Source organism: Saccopteryx bilineata, chromosome 9, assembly GCF_036850765.1.
Source record: "Saccopteryx bilineata isolate mSacBil1 chromosome 9, mSacBil1_pri_phased_curated, whole genome shotgun sequence".
NCBI lineage: Eukaryota > Metazoa > Chordata > Mammalia > Chiroptera > Emballonuridae > Saccopteryx > Saccopteryx bilineata.
In genome coordinates this window covers 75,455,034-75,480,213 of record NC_089498.1, presented here as the reverse complement: position 1 = coordinate 75,480,213, position 25,180 = coordinate 75,455,034, and the positions used below count along the sequence as shown (strand labels likewise).

Here is a 25,180-nt window from a genome sequence, read left to right as displayed (position 1 = left end):
GCTATCCAGCCAGCGCTAGATATTTTTAATTGCTAATTTGTTAAATTTGTTTAATTGTTTACTTGATGGGCAAAAATAGCTATCTTATTTCAATTTTTTTGTGTCCTTGATTACTGAGCTTTCTTGTTTAGTGATCTATTTATGTTCCTCTTTTGTGACTTTCTACATTCTTAATCAACTTATGTATTAACACTCAGTGGTTTTCTTACTGATTTGTATGAGTACCTTAAATGAGCTTTATTTTCTTTAGTTTCCTAGTTTGTAGTTTCTAGTTTTTTGTTTGTTTGTTTGTTTTTTTACTCAGTGAGAGGAGAGGAGGCAGAGACTGACTCCTGCATGTGGCCCAAAAGGGATCCACTGGCAAGCCCACTAGGGGCCAATGCTCTGCCCATCTGGGGTGTTGCTCCATTGCTCAACAACCAAGCTGTCTTTAGTGCCTGAGGGGGTGGCCTTGGAGCCATCCTCAGCCTGGGGCTAACTAGCTCCATTTGAGCCATGGCTGCAGGAGGGGGATAGAGAGAGAAAGAAATTAGAGGGGGAGAGGTGGAGAAGCAGATGGTCACTTCTGTGCCCTGACTGGGAATCAAACCCAGGACTTCCACATGCTGATGCTCTACCACTGAGCAAACTGGCCAGGGCCCTATAGTTTTTTTGTTTTTGTTTTTTACAGAGACAGAGAGTCAGAGAGGGATAGATAGGGACAGAAAGACAGGAACGGAGAGAGATGAGAAGCATCAATCATCAGTTTTTCATTGCGACACCTTAGTTGTTCATTGATTGCTTTCTTATATGTGCCTTGACCGTGGGCCTTCAGCAGACCGAGTAACCCCTTGCTCGAGCCAGCTACCTTGGGTCCAAGCTGGTGAGCTTTGCTCAAACCAGATGAGCCTGCGCTCAAACTGGTGATCTCCGTGTCTCGAATCTGGGTCCTCGGCATCCCAGTCCAACGCTCTATCCACTGTGCCACCGCCTGGTCAGGCCAAGGCCCTATTGTTTTTTTGTGTTTTTTTTTTTCCTAAAGTTGGAAACGGGGAGGCAGTCAGACAGACTCTTGTATGCGCCTACCGGGATCTACCCGGCATGCCCACCAGAGGGCGATGCTCTGCCCATCTTGGGCCGTCACTCTGCCACAATCAGAGCCATTCTAGCACCTGAGGCAGAGGCCACAGAGCCATCCTCAGTGCCCAGGCAAACTTTGCTCCAGTGGAGCCTTGGCTGCAGGAGGGGAAGAGAGAGACAGAGAGGAAGGATGGGGGGGGAGGTGGAGAAGCAGATGGGCGCTTCTTCTGTGTGCCCTGGCCAGGAATCGAACCCGGGACTCCCACATGCCAGGCTGATGCTCTACCACTGAGCCAACCGGCCAGGGCCCCTATAGTTTTTTTAAAACATATATAAACCTAAATTATTGTATATTTAAATCCCATCTGGCTTTCTTCCTTTTTTTTTTTTTTTTTTTTTAAGATTTATTGATTTATAGAAGAGAGAGAGAAAGGTGGGGAGGAATGGGAAGCATTAACTCATACTGGTTGCTTCTCATATGTGCCTTGACCCAGTAAGCCCGGTGTTTTGAACTGGCAACCTCCGTGTTCCAGGTTGACACGTTATCACTGTGCCACTACAGACAGGTCAGGCATCCTATCTGGCTTTCAGTAGGTTATTTTAATATTTTTATGTTTGAAAAGTATCTCCTTTGAGAGATCCAATATTATTTTTTGTTGATTATAATGCTTTAATCCATCTAAAATTTATTTTGTGCATGGTGTAAGATATTTATTCTTCATATGATTAATGCTTTTAATTTTTATATAAACTTTATCATTCTTAAAATGCAATTTTCAAGCTTCTTTTTGGTAATTTCTGTAGGCCAATGGTTCTTGAGTCATTGTGAGGTTTAAGGATGAGGAAAGATGCAAATAAAGTTTAGTGACAATATATTTTAGCAATAAAAAATGATAACTTCTTATCTAACAAATCTAAACTTCCTCATCAGAGTTAAAAATGAGGCATTTCTGATTATCCTATTAGTACAGCTAAAGCATTTGTATTTTCTAGTTAATATATTTTTTCTAGATATATTTATTTTTTAATGAAGAAAATTATGGCAGAAACTTGTTTAAAGTGAGAAGATTCTAGACTCGTCAGACAATCCAGGATTTTGAAAAAGCCTTGTGCTTTGGCAGGAGCCCCGGAGAGGAAGTGTCTGCATCTGCTACATTCTAGAAGCCTTCCCAGAGTTGTCACTGTAAAGCAGCCAAGAGAGCAGTCTACTTGACTACTGTGTGGTTCTGGAAGTATCTGGAAGTTTGCAGCAAACTTAAGGGAGGAGACTTAGGAGTACTTCCAGAATGTCAGTTTCTATGGTGATCTCTTTTTATTGAGATTCAAGTTAGGAAAGTGGAGTTTTGTTTTGTTTTGGAATAGGGAGCTTTCCAATGTGAACTTGAACTTGCTGGCTTAGGTGAAGTCACTTGTGAAGACAGAGGTGCCTGCACAAATTGGAATAGAGTGACAAGTCAGACTAACTGTTGGGAGCCTGTTACTGGGGCAAACGGTTCTTTAATGGTAGCTTATTCTCCTGTAAGGTAATAAGGACTTAAAGTCCATGTATGTGATGGAGAAGGAGAAAGAGAAGAATGCAGTAGTGTATTTTGGGAAAACAGGATAAACTTTCTGTTGGTTAATTGATACCTGCATCAACCATGAAGAATACATACTAAAGAGACAATGTTACTGGAGATGAAGAAAAAAGTCAGGCGGGCTTTGCTGCCAGGTTAAACAAACAAAAAACTACAGCTATGTACTAGACTATGGCTTTTTTACTTAGAACACAGTAGATAAGAGAAAAACTCAACACTGAGTCCTTTGAGAGAAATTGCTGGCTTAAATGGCAGGGCTATTTATTCTTTTTGGATTCCATACAACTTTTTAAAGATAACAGCTTTATTGAGGTGGAATTCATATATCATACAAATCACCTATTTAATGTTCTTGATTAAGTGGGTTTCATTGCTTTCACAATGTTCTTCAGCCATCAGTCACCACAGCCCGGGTTAGAACAATTCATCACTCCCATACCTACAACTTTTAATTAAACTTACTGGGGGTTTTTTTTTTTTGTATTTTTCTGAAGTTGGAAATGGGGAGGCAGTCAGACTCCCGCATGCGCCCGACTGGGATGCACCCGGCATGCCCACCAGGGGGTGATGCTCTGCTCGTCTGGGGCGTCGCTCTGTTGCAGCCAGAGTCATTCTAGCGCCTGAGGCAGAGGCCATAGAGCCACCCCCAGCGCCCGGGCCAACTTTGCTCCAATGGAGCCCTGGCTGCGGGAGGGGAAGAGAGAGACAAAGAGGAAGGAGAGGGGGAGGGGTGGAGAGGCAGATGGGCGCTTCTCCTGTGTGCCCTGACCAGGAATCAAACCCGGGACTCCTGCACGCCAGGCCGATGCTCTACCACTGAGCCAACTAAACTTACTGTTAAATTTAAAGCCATATAGGGAAAAAAATGGAGCAAGTTGGAAATTAAAGAATTAATCAGAAAGTACTGAAAACTTTTTTCTCTTTTTAAAAAATTTACTTATTTAGACAAATTTAACAAGGTGACATTGGTCAACCAAAGTACATAGCTTTAGAGAAAACATCTCTACATCATTTGAACAGTCAATTATGCTGTATACCCATCACTCATAGTCAAATCATCTTCTGTCACTCTATATTTTTTTTCTCTTTAAGCCCCTCTCCTTCCTTCCACCTCCCTCCCTTTCCTTCCTTCCCCTCCCTCTGGTAACCACTGCACTTTTATCTATGTACATGAGTCTCAATTTTGTGTGCCACCTATGTATGGAATTATACAGTTCTTAGCTTTTTCTGATTTACTTATTTCATTCAGTATAATGTTACCAAAGTCCATCCATGTTGCTGTAAATGATCCTATGACATCATTTTTTATGGCTGAGTAGTATTCCATTGTATAGATGTACCACATCTTCTTTATCCAATCTTCTATTGAAGAGCATTTTAAAACACACTAACATTTTATTTATTTATTTATTTATTTATTTATTTATTTATTTATTTATTTATTTATATTTTACAGAGACAGAGAGTCAGAGAGAGGGATAGACAGGGACAGACAGACAGGAATGGAAAGAGATGAGAAGCATCAATCATCAGTTTTTCTTTGCGATGCCTTAGTTGTTCATTAACCGCTTTCTCATATGTGCCTTGACCATGGACCTTCAGCAGACCGAGAAACCCCTTGCTCAAGTCAGCGACCCTGGGTCCAAGCTGGTGTGCTTTTGTGCAAACCAGATGAGCCCGTGCTCAAGCTGACGACCTTGGGGTCTCGAACCTGGGTCCTCCGCATCCCAGTCTGATGCTCCATCCACTGTGCCACCACCTGGTCAGGCCATTTTATTTATTTTTTAAAGTATCTTCCTATAAATTTTTATTTTTGAGAGAAAGGTGGGAGGATCGAGAGAGGAAAAAAACCTTAATTTGTTGTTTCATTTATTTATGCATCATTGATTGATTCTTGTATGTGCCCTGACCAGGGATCGAACTTGCAACCTTGCCTTTTCAGGACTACAGTCTAACCAATCAAGCTACCTGGCTATATTCCAATATTTTAGAATGTAATTTGCTAATATTTAAATTGTTACTTTAGTAAAGCAGTATATTTTTATGGAAAATTGATGGCTTAGTTCTGGATCACAGAAAAGTTATTTTTCAGGCTGTATGAAAACAGTACTACTATCCAGTTATTCTATCTGTAGTAGTTAGTAGTTAAGGAGAAAATAAACTCAGATTTAATTGTTAAGCATAAATTATCAGGTGGTAACAAACATGTATTTTTTTTAAACATGAAATACTAAAAAAATTAGTACTCTAATTATAATAAAAATAAAATAGTGGCACTTATTAAATAACTAAATCAATTTAAAAGAATTAGGATGGTTCCATGGGCAACCTTGGGGTCTGTCTGACTTACATTTTTGTTCATAAGAAAAATGAATTGGGTAGAAATTTTCCTACCCTTTTAAAAAATTTTTGTAATGTTCACATTTTTCTTGTAGGTGTGTGAACCTGTAAAATTAAGACTTCCAAGATGACCTGGTGTATTTTAACTGTAGGGATTCTACTTCACCAGTCTTTGGCCCATCCAGGCTTTTTTACTTCAATTGGTAAGTCTTAAACTCTTTTTTGGTTTGTATCATTTTTGGATTTAAAATTTTCCATTTTTTACTGTTTTAAATTAGTAAAAAGAAATACACTGTATTCCCAGAGATTGAAGCATTGCTTCAGTCCCTGCCCCTCTAAAAAACACTCTTTTTTTTAAAGTCAGTTTTGTTTTTCTTTTAGTATTTTTTCTGATTACAAAAGCAATACATTGATAGGTCAGAAACTTGTGAAAATTTAGGAAAGCATACCAAAGAAAATTTTCTGTTAATGGGTTCACTCAGCAAATAGTTTAATGCATATACTTAGTCTTTTTTAATGCACGGGTATTCAACTGATGTACTTCACATTGTTTCCAGTTTCTTCTGTGAACACAATTTATTTTTCTACATCATAATTAAGAAAATATCTTTAAAGCATTAGCATATTGGTTAAAGGGGGAAAATCAGAAGTATATAGAATATAAGACATTCGCATGTCATCTTCCCCCCCCCAGAAATATTCCTCATGGTTTGGTGTATATCTTTTTATATTTTCCTGTATGTATGCTTCATCTGTCTTAAATGAGATGTTTTTCGTCATCCTGTTGACCAGCTTTACCCTTGTGTGATTGTAGAGCTAACTGAAACACAAGCATTATATTTATGACATTTAATTTCAGGATATAAATTCTTGCCTGACTGGTGGTGGTGCAGTGGATAAAGCATTGACCTGAGTCACAGAGGTCCTAGGTACAAACCCTGAGGTTGCCAACTTGAGCGCAGGCTCACCAGATTGAGCGCAGGGTAGCCAGGCTGAGGTTGGGATCATCAATATGACCCCATGGTTGCTGACTGGAGCCCATGGTCACTGACTTGTACAAGGGGTCACTGGCTTGGCTGGAGCACCCTCCCACCCTGTCAAGGCACATATGAGAAGCAATCAGTGAACAACAAAGTGCTGCAACAAGGAGTCAGTGCTTCTTATCTCTCTCCCTTCCTGTCTCTCTCATCCTTCTCTTCCAAAAAAAGAACCAAAAAAGAAACCATATTTATTTATTGTTTTTTTTTTGTTGTTGTTGTTGTTTTAGTGGGAGGGAGAGATGGAGGGAGAGAGAGACAGGAAGGAAGTGAGATGAGAAGCATCGACTCAGTTGCGGCACTTTAGTCATTCATTGATTACTTCTCATACATGCCTTGATGGGGAGTGCTCTAGCTGAGCTAGTGACCTTGGGCTCAAGCCAGCAACCATGGGATTATGTCTGTGACCCCACACTCAAACTGGTGAGCCTGCACTCAAGCCAGCAACCTTGGGGTTTTGAACTTGGGACATCAGTGTACCAGGTAAATGCTCTTATCTATTGTGTTGCCACCAGTCAGGTTAGTGTAGTTTTTATTAATGGAATAAAAATTTAATTCTAATTAGCTTCAAAAACATAAAAAAGGTGAGGGAGGGAGTTGGGAAAGAAGAAAGATTGGTCCTTGGAAACTAGTGTTTTCATATTTTTAGATGAAAAGGTAATTTGCCAATATGGTCCAAGCTTGCAAAATTAAGTGGCTTGAAAATTAGAGTTGGAACATGGAGTAGAAATTTTTTGGCTTTATTTTTATCTGATTTTTATAAAAGAAGAAAAAAGATGCTCTCTCCAATATATCTGACTCATGCCAGTTAAATGGTCTCATAGCAGGAGGTACTCTTGTTCTTAAATTAGTCTAAAATACTTAGATTGATGAATATGGGTATTTGATCATCTTCTTGCCTTCTTTTAGGTCAGATGACTGATTTGATCCATACAGAGAAAGATCTGGTGACTTCTCTGAAAGACTATATTAAGGCAGAAGAAGACAAATTAGAACAAATAAAAAAGTAAGCTAAGTGTTTTATTTATTGTGACTCTTGATTTCACCTGTTTTCTTTCTAGAGCTAAAACATTTGTGGAAATGAACATCTGTAGTCTTAGAAAGCCAGCCGAAACTGCTAAAATAGGGGCACAGAAAACAAGAGTTAGGCCTGGGCCAGGGGTTCACATGGAAGAACTTGGGTTGAGAGAAAATATAAATGGGTATGGGTTATTGACTGACAATTTTAAAAAATGGTTGCTAACATCTTCTGTCCTTTAACTTCCCTAATCAAGCCACTTTCTGGAGCAGTTTCTGAATTCTGTTTATCCTTTACTCGTATGGTTTCATTCTAGAGAATACAGTGATAAGTATGGTTAGTATTATTTAATTGATACTGTTTTTCCTCAAATGGTAGTTTATTTTTAATTGACTCAGGTTTATAGTTAACCTGACCTGAGAATTCCTATCTTTTGCTTACTGAGTAGCTAACTGTTCCGTTTTTTTGTTTTAAAATACAATTTCTAGGTAGTGAATGTAAATTTTTGGTGTAAGTTTGATTTAAATGGACTTGTAACTGAATTTGGATTAGGCTAATTTATACTTTATAAATAAATTATTTGGCTTTAAGGACCTGTGGGAAATGAATTTTTATATCTATTACTAGAGAGATCCAATTAAATTACAAATTTACTAAGAAAATTTTTTTTTCATTTACTGTAACTAGTTAGGAAGAAAAAACTGAAAAAAAAAAGAAAAATGTCTTGTAGTTATATTTTGATTCTGCCATGCTAGATTTTATCTGTAAGAGAACTTCTTTTTAAAAAAATTCTTCAAAAAAAACTTTATTAGGTATTGTTTTATTCAAAAACTTCTAATCTAGTCTCTTTTTTTTGAGTGCTTTACTAAATTGTATTTTTCTTATTATATGTCTTACATGTATAGATGGGCAGAGAAGTTAGATCGGCTAACTAGCGCAGCGACAAAAGACCCAGAAGGGTTTATTGGGCACCCTGTAAATGCATTCAAGTTAATGAAACGCCTGAACACTGAGTGGAGTGAGTTGGAGAATCTAGTCCTTAAAGATATGTCAGATGGTAAGTCAGATGGTAAGACTAATGAGTCCAAAAAAGTAAGACAGCATCAAATAATTAAACCAATTTAAATGTTTAGGCTACCATCCGTAGAAATGTCAAAAGTAGTGAAATATTCAGTTCTTAGAGCATCAAGTGTTTACTGTTACTGACTGAATTATTGCTGAGGTATGTTTGGTTTGATCAGAGTTAATTTATTCTAGATCAGTGGTTTTCAACTTTTTGATACTTGGGGACCAGCTATAATAGAATTATTTCTGGGGTGGCTAAGGCAGAAAGCACCCTGAGCACAAGCAAATTTGACTAAGATCCTTGGGTCTGTATCTTCATACAACATCAGGGTGGTTAACTCTGTCATGGACCTGCTCGAAATTTCTGGTAGACCAGCGGTTAAAAAACACTATTCTAGATCTACCCCTCACCATTCCCCCACAAAATGAATAAAAACTGGAAACAAAGAAATAAAAATAAAACTTCATTGTCCAAAAAAAAAAAGTTTCTACTATTGGTGACTAACGCTACATGCTTTTTGCTTTGAAATCTACAAATGTGAATTATTTGGCATATAGCTTCATTTCTGGGGGTAGTCATTTTAATTTTAGGATTACCTTCAAACTGTAATAATTTCTGGGTATTGCCTTTGACTCTGTGCTAGACCAATGTCTGTTCTTTTCCTCTACATTGAAAGGACTATCCTTTTAAAAATGTATCATAAAGTCAGCACATTAAAGGGTAGGAATAGTCCAGAATAAATCTTTAAAAATGTACTTTGTTATGAACTATAGTTGCATCTAATTGAAGAATTCCACTATTAATTGTGGTTTTGTAATTGTGTTTATGGCAAACAAAATTTTGGATAAATTTAATTTTTTAATTTTTGTTTTGTTTTGTTTTGTTTTTTTGTTTTTTGTATTTTTCTGAAGCTGGAAACGGGGAGAGACAGTCAGGACAGACTCCCGCATGCGCCCGACCGGGATCCACCTGGCACGCCCACCAGGGGGCGACGCTCTGCCCACCAGGGGGCGATGGTCTGCCCATCCTGGGCTTCGCCATGTTGCGACCAGAGCCACTCTAGCGCCTGAGGCAGAGGCCACAGAGCCATCCCCAGCGCCTGGGCCATTTTGCTCCAATGGAGCCTTGGCTGCAGGAGGGGAAGAGAGAGACAGAGAGGAAGGTGCGGCGGAGGGGTGGAGAAGCAAATGGGCGCTTCTCCTGTGTGCCCTGGCCAGGAATCAAACCCGGGTCCTCTGCACGCTAGGCCGACGCTCTACCGCTGAGCCAACCGGCCAGGGCCTAATTTTTTAATTTTTTAATTTTTTTTTGTATTTTTCTGAAGTTGGAAACAGGGAGGCAGTCAGACAGACTCTGGCATGCGCCCGACTGGGATCCACCTGGCACGCCTACCAGGGGACGATGCTCTGCTCATCTGGGGCATTGCTCTGTTGCCATGAGAGCCATTCTAGCACCTGAGGCAGAGGCCATGGAGCCATCCTCAGCGCCCGGGCAAACTTTGCTCCAGTGGAGCCTTGGCTGCGGGAGGGGAAGAGAGAGACAGAGAGGAAGGAGAGGGGAAGGGGTGGAGAAGTAGATGGGCGCTTCTCCTGTGTGCCCTGACCGAGAATCGATCCCGGGATTCCTGCACGGCCAGGCCGATGCTCTACCACTGAACCAACCGGCCAGGGCCGTTTAAGGTATTTTAATAACAGACATAGACCTAACTCTGAAGTTTAAGGAAATAAAGGGATTGTGTTTAATACATAGTAGAAGCTCAAATATCTGTGGAAAAAGGTGGCTTTTTTTTTTTTTAAAGAGTGAAGGGGAGTGAATTGAGTAAATTATGTAGATTAAATACTCTGAGGGTGCTTACAAGTATCTGTGAGCTGTAAACTAAACTATTTTGCATAGGACAGGAAACCTTGAAAAGAAAAATTAAGGCAAGCACTTATGGATACTTCACAATGAGAAAAAAATATCTGTGATTATTAGTTCTTTTATATAAAACCATGTGAACATTTTAAAAGTCGTGTGTGTATACATTTATATACACATATGTACTCACATATGTATTCATTCGTTTACTTAAAATTCTCAAATAATATGTATGGCCTGAGTTCTTTTATAAGGTAAACCTTGAGACTTTAACCTTTTAATTGTGGTAGTCAACTAAAATGCTATAACATATATACTTCTCTTTTTATTAGACAGGATTTAAGCAATGCCTTGAATTTTGTTTTGGGACATAAAAACTTTAAAATTATCTGTAAAACTTACTTGTTAAATTCCATGTGGGTATTGTGACTGAGAGTTGGTCTTAAAACAAAAAATATGTTTGATATGAACTTTAGCCCTCTTCCGTCCAGTTGTTTACATTTTCTTTTTTTCTTTCTTTTTCTTTTTTTTTTTGCAAGAGAGAGAGAAAGACAAGAAGGGAGAGACATGAGACCCATCAACTCGTAGTTGTGTTACTTTAGTTGTTTATTGATTGCTTCTCATACGTGCCTTGACCAGGGTGCTCCAGCCAAGCCAGTGACCCCTTGCTCAAGCCAGTGATCTTTGGGTTCAAGCTATGATCCCATACTTAAGCTGGCGACCTTGGAATTTCAATCCTGGGACCTGAGCACCCTATGTCAATGCTCTATTCATTGAGCCACCACTGGTTAGGCCATTTTTACATTTTCATTAACATAAAAATCCTAGCCCTTTGCTGATTGACGAATAAATGAGAGGGAAGGGAAGTCACATACCAAACTTTTATTAGCAAACGATGACATATTATTAAACTTTTAAATCACTTTTTGTTTTTTTTTTATTTGCTTAAGGAGTGTTTAGCATACATTCTCCTTAAGGGGTATATGTTTACCAGTAATTAGTTTGTTAGTTTGATTTTAATGTATTTTACATACAAAGTTTTATTTATTTTTTACATACGAAGTTTTAAAATTAAGTTTTACATAGGACAAATCTTGATTGATAAACACTATATTTAATGATTAAATAGATCTAAATATATTTTAATAAACTAGCTTACCTGATAATCTTAAATATATCATTAATAACTTTCTCCCTTTAAAGAATTTCACCAAACTGCCCTGGCCGGTTGACTCAGTGGTAGAGCGTAGGCCTGGCGTGCAAAAGTCCCGGGTTCGATTCCCGGCCAGGGCACACAGGAGAAGCGCCCATCTGCTTCTCCACCCCTCCCCCTCTCCTTCCTCTCTGTCTCTCTCTTTCCCTCCCGCAGCGAGGCTCTATTGGAGCAAAGATGGCCCGGGCGCTGGGGATGGCTCCTTGGCCTCTGCCCCAGGCGCTAGAGTGGCTCTGGTCGCAACAGAGCGATGCACCAGAGGGGCAGAGCATCGCCCCCTAGTGGGCAGAGCGTCGCCCCCTGGTGGGCGTGCCGGGTGGATCCCAGTTGGGTGTATGCGGGAGTCTGTCTGTCTCTCCCCGTTTGCAGCTTCAGAAAAATACAAAAAAAAAAAAAAATTTCACCAAACTATGATACACTTTTTTGATTAAGAAGACTTGATATTTTATTTATTTATTTTTTTTTACAGAGAAAGAGAGAGGAATAGATAGGGACAGACAGACAGGAATGGAGAGAGATGAGAAGCATCAATCATCAGTTTTTTGTTGTGACATCTTAGTTGTTCATTGATTGCTTTCTCATATGTGCCTTGACCATGGGCCTTCAGCAGACCTAGTGACCCCTTGCTTGAGCCAGTGACCTTGGGTCCAAGCTGGTGAACTTTGTTCAAACCAGATGAGCCCGCGCTCAAGCTGGCGACCTCGGGGTCTCGAACCTGGGTCCTCCGCATCCCTATTTGATGACTCTATCCACTGCGCCACCGCCTGGTCAGGCAATTTCACCAAACTATGTATATTTACATCCTTATATAATGTGTGGCATATGGAAGAAAAACACAGAATTTTTTTAAAGTTTTTTTTTTTTTTAATTTATTCATTTTAGATAGGAAAGAGGGTGAGAGAGAGAGGCAGAGAGAGAGAAGGGGGGAGGAACAGGAAGCATCAACTCCCATATGTGCCCTGACCAGACAAGTGCAGGGTTTTGAACCGGCGACCTCAGTGTTCCAGGTCAATGCTTTATCCACTGCGCCACCACAGGTCAGGCAAAAAATAAAGAATTTAAGAGCTTACATTTTACTTACCATCTGTTATCTGAAAGTATAATTGATTACCAGTGAATATCATTTTTAAATCCATAAATTGTTCATTTTTCAATCTCAATGACGGCTATGTTTTTAACTAAAAGCTCAATTATGTTAGTTGATCTTTATCTACTAATACATATAAGCATAATTTATGCAGTGACCTCAGATTCAGCAACATTAGAAAGGGATTAGGAAGATTGAATGAATTAGAGCAGGGGTCCCCAAACTTTTTACACAGGGGGCCAGTTCACTGTCTCTCAGACCGTTGGAGGGCCGGACTATAAAAAAAACTATGAACAAATCCTTGTGCACACTGCACATATCTTATTTTAAAGTAAAAAAAACCAAAACGGGAACAAATACAATATTTAAAATAAAGAACAAGTAAATTTATTTATTTATTTATTTTATTTATTTATTTTTTCATTTTTCTGAAGCTGGAAACGGGGAGAGACAGTCAGACAGACTCCCACATGTGCCCGACCAGGATCCACCCGGCACGCCCACCAGGGGGCGACGCTCTGCCCACCAGGGGGCGATGGTCTGCCCATCCTGGGCGTCGCCATGTTGCGACCAGAGCCACTCTAGCGCCTGAGGCAGAGGCCACAGAGCCATCCCCAGCACCTGGGCCATCTTTGCTCCAATGGAGCCTTGGCTGCGGGAGGGGAAGAGAGAGACAGAGAGGAAAGCGCGGCGGAGGGGTGGAGAAGCAAATGGGCGCTTCTCCTGTGTGCCCTGGCCGGGAATCGAACCCGGGTCCTCCGCACGCTAGGCCGACGCTCTACCGCTGAGCCAACCGGCCAGGGCAGAACAAGTAAATTTAAATCAACAAACTGACCAGTATTTCAATGGGAACTATGCTCCTCTCACTGACCACCAATGAAAGAGGTGCCCCTTCCAGAAGTGCAGCGGGGGCCGGATAAATGGCCCCAGGGGGCCGCATGCGGCCTGCGGGCCATAGTTTGGGGACCCCTGAATTAGAGTTATGTCAAGTCTCATTCAATGTATTTAATTTTTCTCATTGAGCATGTGGAACGTAGAATGGTGGAAACTTATACTAAAATTAATTTTGAAAAATCTTTGTAAAGATTATATTGGAAATTTGAAGTTTCTGAGGTTCTACAGTCTTTTTCCCCCCTCTTATTTCAAGGCTTTATCTCTAACCTAACTGTTCAGAGACAGTACTTCCCTAACGATGAAGATCAGGTTGGGGCAGCCAAAGCTTTGTTGCGTCTCCAGGACACCTACAATTTGGATACAGATACCATCTCAAAGGGTAATCTTCCAGGTAAGAATGCTTCTACTCTATAAAACACCTATTACCTGACTTCTCTGTTCAGTTCAGTAGGACAATGTTAACCTTAAAAAGACTTGCATTTTAAGATTTTAACTTTAGCTTGTTTTACAGTCTTTGAGGACAAAACAACCCTTCATTTCGATAGGGCTTAAAAGTTGTGGATAAACTGCTAGCTTGTTACTTTGAAAGCTTATAATTATAGGGACTGTATTTAAGTAGGCAGTTGTAGTGTATAAGAAAAAGAAACATTTTTCCAAATGTTTTTCTTTAGAACAATCAATGTTTGTATGTTATAAAGAAATTGATAATAAAAGTTTATGTGGTCAGTAATTTATTTTTCTTTTTTTTAGCAAGGTTAAGGAGGGAGGGAGGGAGGGGGAGGAGGAGAGGGAGAGAGAGAGAACGTGAGCGAGAGACGTGGTCAGTAATTTAAAAACCAAGACCTGTTGAGTATACACAGAATTTTTTTTTCTTTTTTTTTAACTTTAATTTTTATTTTATTTAGACGTTAATTTTAATGGGGTGACATTGATCAACCAGAGTACATAGGTTCAGAGAAAACATCTTCAGATCATTTTGACATTTGATTATGTTGTATACCCATCACCCAAAGTCAAATTTTCCTCCATCACCTTTTATTTGATTCTCTTTATGCCCCTCCCCTTCCCCGCCTCTTCCCTCTCTCCCATCCTCTCCCCCTGGTAACCACCACACTCTTATCTATGTCCATGAGTTTCAATTTTGTGTCCCACCTGTGTATGGAATTATACAGTTATTAGTTTTTTCTGATTTACTTATTTCATTCAGTATAATGTTATCAAGGTTCATCCATGTTGTTGTAAATGATCCAATGTCATCATTTCTTATGGCTGAGTAGTATTCCATAGTATATATGTACCACATCTTCTTTATCCATTCATCTATTGAAGGGATTTTGGTTGTTTCCATGTCTTGACCACTGTGAACAATGATGCAATTAACATGGAGCTGCATGTGTCTTTACATACCAATGTTTTTGAGTTTGGGGGTATATACCCAGTAGAGGGATTGCTGGGTCATATGGTAGTTCTATTCTTAATTTTTTGAGGAACCACCATACTTTCATCCATAATGGTTGTACTACTTTACATTCCCACCAACACTGAATGAGGGTTCCTTTTTCTCCACAGCCTCTCTAACACTTGTTATTACCTGTCTTGTTGATAATAGCTAATCTAACAGGAGTGAGGTGGTATCTCATAGTAGTTTTGATTTGCATTTCTCTAATAGGTAGTGAAGATGAGCATCTTATATATCTATTGACCATTTGTATTTCTTCTTGGGAAAAGCGTCTGTTCATGTCCTCTTCCCATTTTTTATTGGATTGTGTGCTTGTTTTTTGTTGAGTTTTGCGAGTTCTTTGTATATTTTGGATATTAGACCCTTATCTGAGCTGTAGTTTTAAATCTCCCATTTAATTGGCTGTTTTGTTGTCAATTTCTTTTGCTGTGCAAAAAGCTTCTTAGTCTGATGTAGTCCCATTCATTTATCTTTGCCTTCACTTCCCTTGCCTTTGGAGTCAAATTTATAAAATGCTCTTTATGGCCAACGTCCATTTGTTTAGTACCTATGTTTTCTTCTATGTAATTTATTGTTTCATATTTTATATTTAGGTATTTGAACCATTTTGAATTAATTTGGGTACAAGGAGACAAACTGTAGTCTAGTTTCATTCTTTTGCACGTGACTCTTCAGTTTCCCTAGCACTATTTATTGACAGAGGCTTTCGTTTCTCCGTTGTGTGTTTTTGGCTCCTTTATCAAAGATGATTTGACCATATATATGTAGTTCTATTTCTGGGCTCTCTGTTCTGTTCCATTGGTCTGAGTGTCTATTTTTCTGCCAATACCATGCTGTTTTGATTATCGTGGCCCTATAATATAATTTGAAGTCAGGGATTGTAATGCCCCCAGCTTTGTTTTTTTCCTTAGGATTTCTTTGGCTAATCGGGGTTTTTTATACTTCCATATAAACTTGATGATTTTTTGTTCCATTTCTTTAAAAAATGACATTTGAATTTTGATGGGAATTGCATTAAATTTGTATATTGCTTTCGGTATTATGGTCATTTTTATTATATTTATTCTTCTTATCCAAGAACAAGGAATATATTTCCATTTCATTGTATCTTTTTCGATTTCCCTTAACAATGCTTTGTAGTTTTCATTATATAGGTCCTTTACATTCTTTGTTATATTTATTCCTAAGTATTTTATTTTTTTTGTTGCAACTGTAAAAGGGATTATTTTTTTGAGTTCATTTTCTTAAGTTTCGTTATTGGCATATAAGAAGGCAATAGACTTCTGTATATTAATTTTCTATCCTGTTACCTTACTGTATTGGTTTATTGTTTCTAATAGTCTTTCTGTGGAGTTTTTGGGGTTTTCTATGTACAGGATCATATCATCTGCAAAAAGTGAAACCTTTATTTCTTTCCCAAAATGAATGCCTTTTATTTCTTTCTCTTGACTGTTTGCTCTGGCTAGAACTTCCACCACTACGTTGAATAAGGGTGGAGAGAGTGGGCAATCTTGTCTTGTTCCTGATTTTAGAGGAAAAGTCCTCAGTTTTTTGCCATTTAATACGATGTTAGCTGATGGTTTGTCATAAATGGCCTTTATTATGTTGAGATATTTTCCTTCTATACCCATTTTGTTTAGTGTTTTAAACATAAAATGATGTTGTATTTTATTGTATTTAAGTATGATTTATTTTTGTAGGTTTTTATCTTTAGATCAGTTAGAGATGTTTTATATACTTTGGTGCTCCTTGGTTTGATGCATACATATTAAGAAGTATTATGAGTTCTTGATTCAGTGTCCCCTTTATCATTATGAAATGACCATCTTTGTCTCTGATTACCTTTGCTGTCTTATAGTCAGTATTGTTAGATTTGAGTATGGTTACACCTGCTTTTCTTTAGATGTTATTTGCTTGGAGAATCATTTTCCAACTTTTCACTTTGAATTTGTTTTTATTTTTGTAGCTTAGATGTGTTTCTTGAAGGCAGCATACAGTTGGATTTTCTTTTTTGATCTACTCTGCTACTCTGTGTCTTGTTATTGGTGAGTTCAATCCATTTACATTTAATGTAGTTATTGACACTTGAAGGTTTCCTATTGCCATTTTGTATAGTATTGCTTTCTGATAGCTTTGTTTCTTGTTTGGTTCTTCTCTTTTGTTTTTCTGTCATTTGTTTTTGTTTGGTTGTATTCCATACTTCTTTCCTCTGTTTCTTTTTTTTAAGCCATTTGTTTCTGTAGTGGTTTTTTTCAGGGGTGGTTACCATTAGAAAGGATATATATCATATTAATTGTAGTATATTATCTCATGACTGCTTCTGTACTCCATCCTCCTTTGCTACTGCTAATCTTTGTCCTCTCCCCTTTTTTGTTTTTGTTGTCACAGATTAATCTTGTTTTTATTGTGATCTTGTTGGAGCTTTTACTTGTGATTTTTGTTTTGTTTTGTTCTTTGTATCTGGTTGGGTAACCCCCTTTATTATTTCCTGATGTGAACATTTTCTGGTGATAAATTCCTTCATCTTCTCTATATCTGTGAATGTTTATTTCCCCCCTTGGTATTTAAAGGATAGCTTTGATGGATATAGCATACTTGACTGGAAATTGCTCTCTTTTAGTTCTTTAAATACTGGGGTCCACTCTCTTCTGCCTTGTAGAGTTTCTGCTGAGGGATCTGTTGATAGCCTAATGGGCCTTCCTTTATATGTTGTATTCTTCTTTTCCATGGCTGTCTTGAGGATTTTTTCTTTGTCATTGGTTTATGATAATTTCATTACGAGGTGTCTTGGAGTAGGTCTGTTTGGGTTAAGGTAACTCAGTGATCTGTTTGCTTTGTGGATTTGAGGCTCTAATTCTTTCCACAGGCTTGAGAAGTTCTCGATTATTTGATTGAATATGTTCTCCATTCCTTATTCTCTCTCTTCTCTTTATGATATACTCATTATTCTTATGTTGCTTTTTCTGATGGAGTCAGACAATTCCTGTAGGGCTTTCTCATTTTTTTAAATTCATGATTTTCTCTCCTCTTCTGTCTGTAATATCCCTAGTTGCCTGTCTTTTATGTCAGTAACTCTCTCCTCTATTTGACCTGTTCCATTAGCTAAGCTTGTTACCTCATTTTTCAGTTCACCTATTGAGTTTTTCATCTCTGTTTGGTTCCTTTTTATAGTTTCAATTTCCTTGGTGAAGTATTCTTTTTGTTCATTAAATTGTTTTTTGAGCTCTCTAAATTGCCTTTCCGAGCTTTCTTGTATTTCCCTGATTATTTTTAGGACTTCAGTTTTTCATTCTCTGTCATTTAACTCCTAGGTTTCTAAGTAATTGAAACTTTTTCTTGTGATTTTTCATCATGTATCTGAGCTACATCTCTGTCTTTTGTATTCATGATATTTTATTTCTTTTTCCTTAATGGCATTTCAGAGTGGTATTGTTAATAACACTAGTAAGAGATAATTAAAAAAATAAAAATTAAAAAGATACAGTGAAAAACTGAAAGTTCTATAATAAGTGGAACAAAAACTAGAGAATAAGGAGTAAGAACTGAGGAAAAATGACAAGAGATATAAAGAATGAAGTAGAAAACACGCAAAATGCCACAAGAAAAATATGGCATCCAAAATATAATAATTTGATGATAATGATCAATTGAGAAAGGAAAAAAAAAGGTTTCTGAAATGAAACTCATAAAAAACAAGAATGAAAAATGTAACAACTATGGATAATGAAGTTCAAAAGGAAATTGAAAGAATAAAAAAGAAAGAAGGTAAAATGACCAAAATTAATTTAAAAAAGTTATAAAATGTAATTTTTTTCTGGTTTTGAGAGGTAGCTTTTTTCCTTTTTTTTGGCAGGTGGCAGTGTACTACAGGTTCTCTTGGGCAGAGGTTTGCTGGTGTGTTGCTTTGGCAATGACATAGACTGGGCCTCAGTCCCATTGGCTTGCGGGGCTTGTTAGGGCTTGGAGCCTCTGACAGTGGGATTCTCAGTTTTCCAGGTGCCTCTCCCCATGTCTCTCCCACCTGATCTAGCAGCCTGGGGACTTAGCTGTGAGGTTCTCCCAAGCAACTGTTTGCAGAGCAAGATGCTCTAAGAGCAGCCAGGTCCTTCCTCCAGTACCGTTCAAAGCACAGTTCTGGGTAAAGCTGTGTCACCCAGAGCCACCTGCGAAAACAGGCGGGGTTGGGAGCCGATTGCAGATCAAGCACCTTTCTAAGGGCCTGCTGACAGGTCTGGCATGTCTCAGTGTGCTGTGGGCTGGGAGCTGATTGCAGATCTGGCGCCTTTCTAAGGGTGTGGGGGCATGCCTATCATGCCTCAGCGTGCTGCAGGTCTAATCTCCACAGGCTTCTCCCCTGTGCACTGGTTGGTAGCCCACAGCAAGTCACGTGTGTACTCAGCCCCCATAACTCCAGCAATGCACACAGAGGCCTGCACCTGCCCTCTCAGGTGCATAGCGCCTGTGATCTCAGTCAGAGCCGGGAATACACTCAGAATCCTGCATTGGCCTTGGAGGTGCCCTGTCCAGGCAGTCCCAGGCCCAAGGATTTCGGCCCATGCATGTGCCCCGCACTGGTGATCATGGAGCCAGGAATGCACAAAGACGCTGGCAATAGTCCATGCAGGTGCCTATTGCTGATCTTGAGCTAAGCTCTCCAGCCTGCATGTGTATATGCGCCCATGCCATTGGTGCCAGGTGGAGCCACTCGCACACCGCCAGTGATCGTGGAGCCAGGAATACACAAAGCTGCTGGCGCGAGTGCCGGCTCACATGGGTACCCTGCACCGGTAACTTTAGGTGGAGTCCACTGCCTGTGGGTGCCCCATGTTCGTGATCTCAGGCAGAGCTGGTATATTCTCTCTTTTGCTTGAGCATCCACCCTAACCCAGCTTTCTCCCTCTGCCTCAGACCCTCTGCTTCAGACGAAAATGTTCATTCCTCAGATCAGTGAGGGAAGCGAAATTCCCCATTCTCCGTCTTATTTCCTTCAGAGTGCTTTATATATTCAGCCACCTTTTCACCCAATCATAACTTTGTCTGGTGTGTGTATATTTCAGGTGCTCCTGAGATTTTTTTCTGTGTTTAGTTGTTGAATTTGTTGAAATTTCAAGTAGAGAGATTGGGAGCACCTCTCACGGCACCATTTCTCTGACGTCACCGGTATACACAGAATTTAAAGTGTTCTGCAATGTAGAACATCCTGCTGACATATTTTCGGCAAAACCCTTTTTTTAAAGTTACACCTGATTATTTCTTGATAATTTACTTAAAATTATTTTTATCATATAATTTTTATTTTATATTATGAAATTTACTATCTTAATCAATTTTAATTGTGGCATTAAATGTATTCACATTGTTGTACAACCATCACCACCATGCATCTCCATAGCTCTTTTGATCTTGTAAGATAGAAACTCTATCCCCATTAAACAATAACTCCCATTTCCCCCTTTCCCCAGCCCCTGGAAATCATCATTTTACTTTCTTTCTCTATGATTTTGACTACTTTAAGTACCTCATAAGTGGAATTACACAGTGTTTGTCTTTTTTGTAACTTGGCTTATTTCATTTAGTGTAATGTCCTTATAGGTCATTCATGTTGTAACATATGTCAGGATTTCATTACTTTTTAAGGCTGAATAATAATCCATTATATGTATGTATATATTGCATTTTGCTTATTTATTATCAGTGGACACTTGGGTTGCTTCCACATTTTGGCTATTGTGAATAATTTTGCTCTGAACATGAATGTGCAAATATCTAAGACCCTGTCTTCTATTCTTTGAGTATATTCTCAGAAATGGAATTGCTAGATTATATAGTAATTTTATTTTTAACTTTTTGAGGAACAGCCATACTATTTTCCATAGTAGATATACCATTTTATGTTTCCACCAACGGTGCACAATTTCTCAACATCCTTGCCAAAACTTGCTATTTTCTTTTTCTTTTATAGTAACCATCTTCATAGATGTGAGGTGCTATCTTGTTAAGGTTTTGCATTTCTCTTATTATCAGTGATGTTGAGCATCTTTTGATGTACTTAGCAGCCATCTGCATAACTTCTTTGGAAAAATATATATTCAAATCTTTTGCCCATTTTTAAATAATGGTTTTGTTGTTGAGTTTTAGGAGTTCCCTACATATTCTGGATATTAATTCCTTAGGAGGTATTAATAGTATATGATTTGGAAATATTTTCTTCCATTTTGTGAGTTGCTTTAATTCTATTGATGCTGTCTTTTGCTGTACAAAATTACAAAATTTTAGTGGAGTTCAATTTGTTTATTCTTTTATTTCCTTTGTCTTGAGGATCGTGTACAAAAATCATTGTTCAATCCAATGTTGTGAAGCTTTTGTCCTGTGTTTTCTTCTAAGAGTTTTACTGTTTTAGGTCTTACATTTACATCCTTGCTCCTTTAAAAAAAAAAAAAAGATTTTATTTATTGATTTTACAGAGAAGGGAGAGAGGGTAAGTCTTGTTGTTGTATATGCCTTGACTGGGCAAGCGCAGGGTTTCAAATTGGCAACCTCAGTGTCCCAGGTTGACGCTCTGTCCACTGTGCCACTATAGGCCAGGCAGTTCTTGATTCATTTTGAGTTTATTTTTGCATATGTTGTTATGTAAGGGTCCAACTTCATTTTTTTGCATTTGGCTAACCAGATTTCCCAGCACCATTTGTTGAAAAGGCCTTTCCTCATTGAATGGCCTTGACACCCTTGTCAAAAATCATTTGACCATACATGTGGGAGTTTATTTCTGGGCTCTGTTCTATTGATCTAAATGTCTGTCTGTATGCCAATACCATACTGTTTTGATGACTGTAGCTTTGTATTAAGTTTTGAAATCAGGAAGTATAAAACCTTCAGTTTTGTTCTTTCTCAAGCTTGTTTTGGGTTTTTGCGGTCCTTTGAAATTCCATATGAGTTTTAGGATGGTTTTTTTAATTAGTGCAAAAATTTCATTGGGATTGCATTGAATCTGTAGATTGCTTAGGAAGTATGGTAAATAATTGACATCTTAATGATAAAAGTTTTCCAGTCCATGAGCATGGGATATGTTTTTATTTGTTTATGTCTTTAATTTTTTTCAGCAATGTTTTGTAGTTTTAATTATCTAAGTCTTTCATTTCCATGGTTAATTCCTAAGTATTTTATTCTTAGAATTATTTTAGTAATTTTCTTTTCAGATTATACATTGTTAAGATACAGAAATGCAACTGATTTTTGCGTGTTGACTTTAAATTCTGCTACTTTGCTGAATTAATTTATTAACTCAACAGTTTTTTGTGGAATATCTCAGGTTTTCCACATTTAAAATAATATCACCTGCAAACATCATTTTACTGCTTCCATTCCAATTTGGATGCCTTTTATTGTTTTTTTTTTGCGTAAGTGCTTTGGCTTGAACTTTAGTACTAAGTTAAATAGAAGGTGAAAATGTGCTTATTGTTTTTATTCTTGATCTAAAAGAAAAGCTCTTTCTTTTGCCACTGAGTATGTTTGCTGTGGCTTTTTAAAATATAACTTTTATTATGTTAAGGTAATTTCCTCTATTCCTGGTTTGTTGAGTGTTTTTTTTTTTTTTAATCATGAAAGAGTGTTGAATTCTGTCAAATTATTTTTCTGCATTAGTTGAGATAGGCATGTAGTGTTTTTCCTTTATTCTATGAATGTGGCATATTACAGTGATGAATTTTCATTTGTTGAAACATTCTTGCATTCTAGGAATAAGTCTCAGTCATGGTTTATAATCTTTTAATATGCTACTGAAATCTGTTGGCTAGTATTTTGTTGAGGTTTTTTTTTTTTCTTTTTTGCATTTTTCTGAAGCTGGAAACGGGGAGGCAGTCAGACAGACTCCCGCATGCACCCAACTGGGATCCACCTGGCATGCCCACCAGGGGGCAGTGCTCTGCCCCTCTGAGGCGTTGCTGTGTTGCAACCAGAGCCATTCCAGGGCCTGAGGCAGAGGCCACAGAGCCATCCTCAGTGCCCGGGCCGTCTCTGCTCCAATGGAGCCTTGGCTGCGGGAGGGGAAGAGAGACAGAGAGGAAGGAGAGGGAGAGAGGTGGAGAAGCAGATGGGCGCTTCTCCTGTGTGCCCTGGCCGAGAATCGAACCCGGGACTCCTGCACGCCAGGCCGATGCTCCACCACTGAGCCAACCGGCCAGGGCCTTGTTGAGGATTTTTTATATCTGTGTTCGTAAGGGATATTGTTCTAGAATTTTTTTTTCTTGGGGTGTCTTTGCCTGGCTTTGGTATAAGGGTAATACTTCATAGAATGAGATAGGAAGTATTCTCTCCTGTTCAGTTTTTTGGAGAAGTTTGAAAAGGAATGATGTTAGTTCTTTAAATGTTCCATAGAATTCTCCAGTGATACCATAAGATCCAGGGCTTTTGTCAGAACACTTTTCATTACTGACTCAGTCTTTTTACTAGTTGCAGGTCTATTCAGATTTTCTATTTCTTTCTTGGTAGATTTTATATTTCTAGGAATTTGTCCATTTCATCTAGATTATGCAGTTTGTTGGTGTACAAGTTTTTCTTAGTACTCTTTTATAATCCTTTGTATTTCTTTAAAAAATTTTTAAAAATATTTTATTAATTTTAATTTATTGTGTTAATATGTATTCAAGTGTCCCGCTCAATATAACTCCCTCACCCTTACCTCATTGTCCCCCATTACTCACCGTTGCCCCCCTCCCCCTAACTCTCCACTTCCCTTTGGGATTTGCTGTCCTGTTATCTGTATGTGTTATGTATATATAATTTCACTAATACCTTCACTTTCTCTGATTTCATCCCCTCATCTTCTTTCCTTCTGACAGCTGTCCCTAATTATTTGTATTTCAGTAGAATTTGTCATAAGGTCCACTCTTTCTGATTTTGATAAGTTGAATGTTCTCCTTTTTATGGTTGAACTAGCTAAAGGATTGTCAATTTTGTTGATCTTTTCAAAGAACCAATCATTAATTTTCTCTATTATTTTTCTATTCTCTATTTTATTTACCTCGTCTCTAATATTTTCTTTCTTACACAAACCTGCCCTATTGGTGCAGTTCTGGGCACACACAAAAAACACAAAGATTGCTGCAGAGCAAAAAACAAAACTTGCCGCCCTACCTGGAGTCTTGACATTCAACTCCAACCACTTGATGTCAGCATTAACAAACCCTTCAAAGCTGCCATGAGAGACAAATGGAACCAATGGATGAAGTCTTCTGAGGACAATTTGACACCAACAGGAAGAGTGAAGAAACCAACTATAGGAGAAGTTAGACCTGGGTGAAAAGATCCTGTGATAATACCAAGATTGAGATCATTGTCAAGTCATTTAAGAAGTGTGACATTTCACCTGACCTGTGGTGGCACAGTGGATAAAGTGTTGACTTGGAACCCTGAGGTTGCCGGTTCAAAACCCTGGGCATACCTGGTCAAGGCACATATGGGAGTTGATGCTTTTTGCTCCTCCCTCCTTCTTGCTCATGCTCTCACTCACTCTCTCTCTAAAATGAATAAATAAAAAAATAAAAAAAGTGTGGCATTTCAGATGCCATAGATAGAACCAAGGATAAGGCAATATATGAAGACAGTGATTTGTCATCAGACACAGATGAGGACAAGCTAATGGATGGAAGTTTTGACAGTGATGAGGAGTTGTATGAATTTTATGATGAATAACAATTGAGTTCAATAACTATGTAATACTTTTTTATTTTTAATTTCCAGCCCCAGAATTAAGGTGCATCTTATATATGGGGAAATATTGTGTTTATGCTTCTTGTATAAACTTCATATGCTTCATTTGTTGCTTCTTGTATGTGCCCTGACCTGCAGTCTTGGCATATAGGTACAACTATCTAACCAATGTAGCTACCTGGCCAGGGCCTCATAAACTTATTTTTAAAAATTGGCTCTGGTTTAAAGCATCAACTTATTTAATAGCTATTAGTTGTGTTCAGTACTAGGGATGCAGTACTAAAGAAGGCTGACACTACTCCTGCCCTTAGGATACTTACAATTTATGATATAGCATGATGAATGCATAGCTGGGGATAATTTAGAATACTCTATGGGAGCACATAGAAGGAAACCTAATTTAAGACTTGATAAGAGGCATAAAAGAAGACTTCCTGGAAGACATGACATTGAAAACACTGAACCTGACTGGTAGCGGCACAGTGGTTAGGACATCAACCTGGGACACTGAGGTCCCAGGTTTGAAACCCCAAGGTTGCCAACTTGAGTGTGGGCTTATTCGGCTTGAGTGCAGGTTCAACAGTTTGCGCATGGGGTAGCTAGCTTGAGTGTGGGATCATTGACATGATCCCATGGTTACTGGCCTGAGCCCAATGTCACTGGCTCAACTGGAGACACCCTGTCAAGGCATGTATCAGAAGCAATCAGTGAACCACTAAAGTGATTCAGCTATCAGTCAATGCTTCTCCTCTCTCTCTTCAAAAAACAACACAGCCTGACCTGTGGTGGTGCAGTGGATAAAGCGTCGACCTGGAATGCTGAGGTTGCCGGTTCAAAACTCTGGGCTTGCCCAGTCAAGGCACAT

At 38.6% G+C, this 25,180-nt stretch overlaps 1 protein-coding gene across 10 annotated transcripts in view; it reads left to right on the top strand.

Moving 5' to 3' along the window:
- P4HA1 (prolyl 4-hydroxylase subunit alpha 1) overlaps window positions 1-25,180 on the top strand; it is a 119,903-nt gene that overhangs the window by 27,620 nt on the left and 67,103 nt on the right. For all 10 annotated transcript variants that reach the window (XM_066242357.1, XM_066242361.1, XM_066242360.1 and 7 more), the window contains 4 exons: window positions 5,072-5,179; window positions 6,923-7,019; window positions 7,937-8,088; window positions 13,402-13,539. In XM_066242357.1, coding sequence (XP_066098454.1) covers window positions 5,104-5,179; window positions 6,923-7,019; window positions 7,937-8,088; window positions 13,402-13,539 — 463 coding nt within the window. In that variant the 5' untranslated portion in view covers window positions 5,072-5,103. The remainder of the gene's footprint in view (window positions 1-5,071; window positions 5,180-6,922; window positions 7,020-7,936; window positions 8,089-13,401; window positions 13,540-25,180) is intronic.